Genomic DNA, 8,130 nt, shown 5'->3' on the forward strand with positions numbered 1-8,130 from the left:
TGAAGGTAGTCAGAAGTGGGATCAGATATTGCCAAAAATGATATCAGATGTCCAAATTTTGCGCACAGAGAGAGGAGATGTAGTGAGTGGAAAGAAGCAGCGAAAGAAAGTGTTTTCATTCAATAACAGAAAGAGAAAGAAGTGTCCACTGTACTTTCTGCAAGCATTAAAAAATTCCTTCACTCTGAGGTTGCCATAACCAGCTTGTCTTTAGGCCCACATGTCCCCTGTAAATATGAATTTTAATCTTTTCAAGCTGGCATGTCCCACCGCAAGATTGGTTTATGAGATTTTTATCCACAGCTCTGCTGCCTGTTGATAAGAACTGCAGCTAAATGTTAATCTAGCTGAATCCTCAGTAATGAGCGAGGCTTTTAGAATGCAAGTACAGTATGACACGTGTGCACCATGTGACAAACGGCCATGTCTCTGCTCTCGTACAGGGTCTTAGAGGGGACAAGGGAGAGCCTGGAAACCCAGGATTACCAGGCTTTAGTGGACCTAAAGGCCCTGCGGTGAGTGGTAGATTTTACATATTCTTATTAAAAGATTACTTGCAGCTATATAATAAGCTGTGGATCATATTAACTTTTATCTTGATTTCCAGGGTCCACCAGGTCCAATTGGCCCAGAGGGAAAACAGGTAAGCACTTCATAAATCCACAGGTGACTAATGTGATATAGAATAAATAGATTTGTTGCTCACATCCACTGTTTGTTGTCTTTTGTAGGGGATGCCAGGCAGAGTTGGTGATCGTGGCCACAAAGGAGATAAGGTGAGTGTTAGATAATAGATGCACCTGACTGACACAATTGTTTGATGCAAGTGAGTCATAACTCAGTCAAACGCTCAACACACACTTCTACAAACAGTGGAATTAAAATCTCTGATGTCCACAAAAGAGAAAAGAGTTTTGTTAATAGCTCATTTGTAAACAGACTAACTCTACATTCATCTGGTCCTCCTTCCATTACTGTGGAATGGTTTACACTTGTGTTTAGATTTACATTTACTTTATATATAGGCTCTTACTATCTTATTATATCTCTTAAGCTCTTATTGTATTTCTATTTCCATTTTATTTTTACTTTACTATATGTATATACCTACTTTTTCTATTCTATATATTGTGTTAGATATTGTATATAAGTACTATTTCTTTAACATTGTGTGAGTAGTAAACTGTAACAAACTAATTTCCCCCACGGGGATCAATGAAGTATTTCTGATTCTGATTCTGTTTATACTGTATACACAGCCATGCATGTGGCCTGATCTATCCCACTGCTGCAACCCTTGTTTTATTTCCATTATTCACTTAACACTTACCCCAGATTCCCCTAGGCACGGCTTTATAACGTTGCGTGGTACTGCGGTTTGACTCTGTGATCCGCACATCTTCAAATCCCACAGATAGCGTTTCAGAGGGGGAGCACCTTCAGAGTACTAGATCAGTGTTGATATAGCGTAAATATACACAGTATTTTATTTTGATAATTGACCGGATTCTCTATGTCGTTTATATTTCTGACTTCCTGTCAGTGCGATTTGCTTTGTGCCGCCTAACACAAGTGGGTCCCGGCTTCCATCAAAAATAGACCAGCCACGTATTCCACATTGTTCAGAGCGGACACTTCTGGTACGCTTCTGGTGAAATTTAGAGCCTTGCCAAGAACGTGCCTGGTGGAATTTGGGTTTGTTTTTCTTTTGGTTGGTGGGGTTCAAATAGCTCCTTCAAGCCTGAAAATTTACAACTGCTGTCATCTAATCCAGGGAGATCCAGGTATGAAGGGAGATAAAGGACATTCAGGAGATCCAGGCATGCCAGGAAACCCAGGACCCCCAGGCAGAAAGGGCCACACAGGGATGATGGGTATGTCAGGACCACCAGGAGAATTAGGAGCTCCTGGGCCACAAGGACCTTCAGGAAACCCCGGTGTCCCAGGCCAAAGAGTGAGTGTTATTCCTGAGAGCTTAATTCCATTTTGAAACAATGTTCATGGCACAGTAATATGCACAGCAGATGATTTCCATTCAATTATAAATAATTGAGTTAATCATTAACATCTTTGTTGTCTCAGGGAGAGTCAGTATCACTGGAGCAGATGAGACGGCTCATCCAGGAGGAGCTGGCAAAACAATTAGATGGTGAGGAGGCAATTTCTATTTGGGTCTCGTCTTGCCTGTAGATCTCAGAGAGACATTTGCTTCATGTGGGCTAATTTAGGAGAACCTAACAGAGTTATATATTTTAATAACTTTTCTTTTCTGTCCAGCCAAAATGGCTTACCTCATGGCTCAGATCCAGCCAGCCCATGTGAAGAGTACAGCGGGCCGTCCAGGACCTCCAGGCCCTCCGGGTAAGGACGGCGGCAGTGGACGACCTGGCCCCCCTGGAGAGCCTGGTATGCCTGGACAGAATGGAGGAGAAGGACCCAGGGGACCCATGGGCCCTAAAGGTAGGACAAAGGCTCACAGCAGTGTTATTGGTTGTGTGTGTCCTTTTTAAGGCTTTTGTTTGCTACTACAGTGTTTACTACTTCCTAATTCTCAACTTGGAAATTGGAGTTGAGATTTGAACTTGATGTCTTCAATAGAATTTCGTCATTAAAACTGCTTCGTGTTCAGTTCAGTTTTATTTGGAAAATACTCTTGAGTGAAGATTGATACCACTTTAATGTCTGCTCGCTAAATCTGAAGCTACAACCAAGAAATAGTTAGCTTAGCACAAGGAATGGAAACAATGGGAAACTGCTAGCCTAACTCTCTCTAAGGTAACAAATACCAGCTCCTCTAAAGCTCACTAATAAACTCATTATGTCTCACTTATTGAATCCATACTGAAACCCAAGAGTGAAAATGTCAGGGTGTAGGGTGCCAGAGAATTTCTTGGCTGGACACAGTGATCCTGAAATCCTGTCACAACTGTAAGGTTGTCAGTGTAACCAGCGGACAAACCAGGACATGATATAGTAGTATTCCAGCACTAACCTGAGTGCACCAAATAGTTTGTTACACAGAACAGTCTGGGAAGTTATCCTTAGAACTGTATGGAAAAGGGCAGGGACTTTAAAAAAATACTTGGCAGGCGATTGGATGAACCATCTGTCTGTCACCGTCTATCGCAGGCGAACTTCAAACGAACAAAACAGTAAGTCAGCCGGGAGAGCAAAACATATTTTACAGCGTGAAAAGCCTGCAGAGGCGTTCTTTGCTCTTATTTCAATAAATCAATACTCTCCAGTTCTGCTATCACTCATGCTAGCATCATCTATGCTAACCTCTTTAGCAGCCGCCATTGTAGTTTTTGCTTCTTACTGAATCACACTGCTTTGGTTTCCCCAAACCACTGTGGTTTCGGACACAAGGGCATAGCCTTTAAGCCCGGTAAGATTTATTCTCGCGTGATCCTGTGAATCCAGCTTAAACACATGAGCCCAATTACATCATCCAAGGAATCTTCACAGACTTGACAACAGTCCACAGAAGATATTATACAAAAAGCTAAGAATGATCATGCTACAGTCCAAAGGCTTGGACAGACACAGGGAAAGGCCTGACATTCCAAACAGTCCCTGCATTTATTTCACACTACTACTGTTCAGACAACCTGTCTAAAATATACTTGCTCTTTAGCTGTCCAACTGTTAGCCCTGTTCTTCCATTCAAACTTATATCCACTGCAACTTTAATCATATACCCTAAAAGACTGGAGAACTATATATATGTCATGAATCAATTTCATCATACGGTAATGCTCATGGCTGTTCAGAACTGCTTATTAATAAATACAACGGCTGATAATGTGCAATCATTGTACCATGCTATTTTCCTGTTCCCTCCAGGTGAGAAAGGAACAAAGGGAGAAAAGGGAGAATCTGGTATCGGTGAACGAGGAGAGCAAGGACCCTCTGGCCCCATAGGTAACAACCAGTCTCTTACTTACTGTATTCATTCTTATTTGGTTGGTTTCAACCAATTTAGCCCATAATTGTTCCTCTTCCCACTGTAGGACCTGCCGGTATGCCTGGTTATGGCAAAGACGGAAGCCCAGGACAAGCCGGAGCCCAGGGAGAGCCAGGAAACCCCGGCCCCCACGGTCAACCTGGACCTCCAGGTCCTCCTGGTCAATGTGACCCCAGCCAGTGTGCCTACTATGCCAGCCTGGCACACAGACCCCACACCAAAAACGTCAAGGGGACTTAAGAAAGAGGAAACACAAAGAGCTTGAAGTCCAGCTGTATTTATGAACTTGGTCGTGTCAGTCTGAATCAAGAACTTTTCTTTTCCAAGATAACCTCAGTTTGGAGAGCTGAAGCAACTTGTGCTGCCGGTCAGATTCTTTGTTTTGTTTTTGGTATGAAGCGTGGGATGGATGGGGATTAAGCATCAAAGGTATTTTTCAGATTTAATATGGGGTAAAGAGGGCAGCTACACAGTTTTTTCCTCACTTGCATGCTCTCTGTAAAATATATAGGGAGATAACGAGGATGATACAATTCCCTCCTCTTAAACCCCCTCCCCCCATCGGGAGTTAAGATTTGGGAGTCTGATATTGTATCGTTTCATCAGTAATTACCAAAAAACTTCAGTTAGGCAATGTCTTGCAGGAATATGTCTACAGCACAGTCTTTTCTTTTTCCTGCCTCACACCATTTTGCATCAATTGCCATTCGCAGCCCACGCTGTCCTACATCGAGCAATAGATGTCAGTCACTGCTCACTAAATTGTTTTCACGCTAGAGATCTTCTACCAGTCTACTGGTAATTACTCAGTCAAGGGAATTATCTGTTTTATTGTCATTGATGGGAAGGGGGAGGGGGGACAGACTGTGAGGCACGATCTCAAACACCAATAGTGATCTTGTGTAGGAGGAGTGTTAATGAGTTAGTGTGGAGAGTGATGAATGACCACATTTGTGCAATTCTTGCCTCCAGGCTGGTAGCATTGTTCTTATGTAGTGTTTGGAAAGTATTGGCACCCAATAACAAAAACTGTTAGAAAATCCCCCATTAAACAAAGTGAACATGTCTGATTTATTTAGACTGAAATAAAGCAACATTTTACTCTGGAAATAAACTGGAGGCAACAGACATGACTCTTGCCTTGGGAGAGATTTGAAGGATTTCATTCCAAAATTCTGTTTATTTGCCTAAAAAATGCAACACAGTGCTCACACTAGCAATCAAATGGTATGAATTTGTATAATTTAAAGTTGGATATCATTTTGAAATGAAAGTCATTTAGATTAGCTTGAAAATCTGTACAAAACAGTAATAACATGACACGTGTGCATAATTCATACGTGTCATGTAATGATTTGTTCCAAGCTCACCCATAGGATAGCTATTAAACCTGAGTCTAAAAACAGAGATGTCGAGACAGGACGAAATGTCACTGTTAGATTTGTACTTTTATGTTTAATGAAGTGGCTCTGGTCATTCTTGCTTTGAGGTATGCATAGACCCGAGCAGTAAACAGCTTTGAGGAGGTGGTATAATTGCAGCCTTTGTTCACCTTTCTTGAAAAGCTGCTTGTTTCACACTGCTTTCTTTAAATGTGTCACTTCCTTTCTGTTCAGTGGGGCTTAATAAGTGCCTACGCTGTGGCAGTGCCTGGCAGCTCAGACCCGCTCTGAAAAGACTCTGCTTTTCTTATTTGTCCCCTGAAACCTTAAATTGGAGCGTTGCTTCCATGCATCCTGATGACCAGAGCAGTTGTGGTAACCATTAAGAAGATTCTTTGTCTTACGTCCCTTATGGACCAATTACACCTCTCCCTAACCTCAGATGTGCTGGTCATCTAAAATCTATTAAATAGTCTCCACAAAAGGTATCACATTTGTCTTCCTTTTGAAAACATTAAGAAACACTTCAATACATACAAGAGCAAAAAAGGAAGTGCGGGAGCAATTTTCAAGAAGAGGATACAGAAATGTTATGTGCCAAAACATACGGTATGACCTACAGGTCACAGATTATGACTTTATGGGCCATTCATACTTATAATCTCTTGCTCAGGTTACCTTTTGGGAAGTCATTCATAAAGAATGTAAAGCTGTGGCTCTGACACAACTTAGTTTTTGAAGATGTTGGTAAAGCAGACTGGAGGTTTTAGTTCGACAAATATTTCTCGGCTGCTCTGGAGGCAGGAGTAATTTGATTTTTGTGTCATTTTTGAAAGAATTAACCGTACATTCTTCATCTTACAAATGAAAAGTTGAGTTCATGACCAATAAAGTGCACCCTTGCTAAATTCTGTACACTCAGGGGTTTTCCTGCTGTAGCCTCCCTATCTTATTGGTGGCTAATGTTAATGCTAATGTTAGCAAAAGGTTGAATTTAACATTTACATTGTTTTCATGTTCCCACATGTGGACAGTGGCCTCTCTTCAACTGAAGTTACATAGTTACAGTTATAGTTCAAAATAGAAAACATTTGAATAAAAAGGCTTATTTTTCATTGCTTCATGTCCATAGCATTAGGTTAGCTTGCTAGCTTGCATTAATACATAAGAATAGCTAGTTTAATATAGGCTGGCCAGCAATGCTCACTAGCTGCTTTTTCAACTTTTTTATGTACAGTATGTTGCCAACAAAACTGTAGATGTTACAGCACCTCTGGGATGTATCTTGCCTTCAGAACAGCTCTGCCTCTGAGAAATGTTCGTATCACTAAAACTACTGTAAAACTTCTAATAATAGCCCGGGTGTTTATTTGCCTAAATCACTGAAGTCACCCTGCCTTTATTGGGGTCAGGCCTTTATTCCTTTAGCACAAAACTCTTGCTCAACACAGATGGAAATACAATGTAACCGTGCTGCTTCTCTTGAGTTTTGTTCAGCAAATTTGACAACTTAAATAGCTTAAATTTCAGGTCGTACTTTTTTCTCTGTGCTGCCGCCATGACACTCGAACGGGAACGTTGTTTTACGGCAGCTGGTATTTTGTTTACCATGCCGGTAAATCTGAATAATATTATTTTGTGGTGCTCATAGTTTCCTTAAAATGAACCAAACAATTGAATTGTGGAGAATCTAACTAATCTAACAATGTGCAGCATGTCCATACTGACAAAGGTTAAAACATTTATATTTGTGTAGGCGAACTAAATGGCTTAAAACTCGCTCAAGCGGGCGACCCGGTGGGCTTTAAGAGGTTTTATACATCCAGATAATTCCTATAAAATCCAGACCAGGCTTCTAATTGAGACCTGCATTTATTTGGCAAAATGTGTGGCCACACCAGGCTTGTAAAGGAGACCTGCTTCTATTTGGGACCCTGCTTTTGTTAGAAGTTTTATAGTACCTAAGGTTCAGAATCACGGTTTGGTCCTAAATGTGTGATTGGAATGAATTACCTGCCATGTCATACCATTTAATATATCTTTCTATTAGCTGCTTCTTTGTCAGTGATTTATTATTGCACAATCAAACCGCATCAGTATTGCCCTTTCTTGGTTTTGTAAATGCTTGATACAGTTACCAATAGATGTGTTACAGGGTGGGATGGTAAGTAAGTTGCAGCACACAGCTTAAAGTTTTGTAGTGCATATTAGCCAAACATCTTTCATTATTCAAATTAGCTGTTTTTGCTAATTGAAAGATTTTTAAGTTAAAGTTATCAGGCTTTGAACCAATACAATTGTGTTTTAATGCAGTAAAAATGTATTAACCTGTTTTCCCCCTTTTTTCCTGATGAATTGGTGCTAAGATATTTTAAATTAGTAGCATATTGTAAGTATTGGAAAGACACATGTACTGTACTGTATAATAAAGACTGGAACAGATTAATTTTATAAAACAGGCTTTGCTTTGTTTTTTGAATAGGCAATGCTAAAGTAAGGTCCCTTTGACTTCTACTCCCCTTCTGCATCTGTAAGCTGAAAATATAAAGCATTAATCACTAGTCTGTCGCTGAATCAAATTTTATGAACCATGTGCATCCTTTCACTTATGTACACAACTTTAAATCCACTGGCTCTGAGCCATGATACAATCTATTAAATCAAAGGGATGTCCTTAGGACGGCTGCTACGTTAACTCTCCAGCAGCTTGCTAAAGGTCATGTTTGATCTGGGAATGTATTTGTGCTGTGCAGACAGAGGCAGGGATGATGTTGACTTTCT

General features: G+C 40.6%; 1 protein-coding gene across 5 annotated transcripts in view; it reads left to right on the forward strand.

Annotated features, from left to right (window-relative positions):
- col22a1 (collagen, type XXII, alpha 1) overlaps positions 1-7,805 on the forward strand; it is a 57,423-nt gene extending 49,618 nt beyond the window's left edge. For all 5 annotated transcript variants that reach the window (XM_051389447.1, XM_051389446.1, XM_051389450.1 and 2 more), the window contains 8 exons: positions 444-515; positions 608-643; positions 732-776; positions 1,775-1,954; positions 2,083-2,149; positions 2,278-2,460; positions 3,847-3,924; positions 4,014-7,805. In XM_051389447.1, coding sequence (XP_051245407.1) covers positions 444-515; positions 608-643; positions 732-776; positions 1,775-1,954; positions 2,083-2,149; positions 2,278-2,460; positions 3,847-3,924; positions 4,014-4,207 — 855 coding nt within the window. In that variant the 3' untranslated portion in view covers positions 4,208-7,805. The remainder of the gene's footprint in view (positions 1-443; positions 516-607; positions 644-731; positions 777-1,774; positions 1,955-2,082; positions 2,150-2,277; positions 2,461-3,846; positions 3,925-4,013) is intronic.
- Positions 7,806-8,130: the final 325 nt, after the last annotated feature.

Source organism: Dicentrarchus labrax, unplaced genomic scaffold (genome assembly GCF_905237075.1).
Source record: "Dicentrarchus labrax unplaced genomic scaffold, dlabrax2021, whole genome shotgun sequence".
Lineage (NCBI taxonomy): Eukaryota > Metazoa > Chordata > Actinopteri > Moronidae > Dicentrarchus > Dicentrarchus labrax.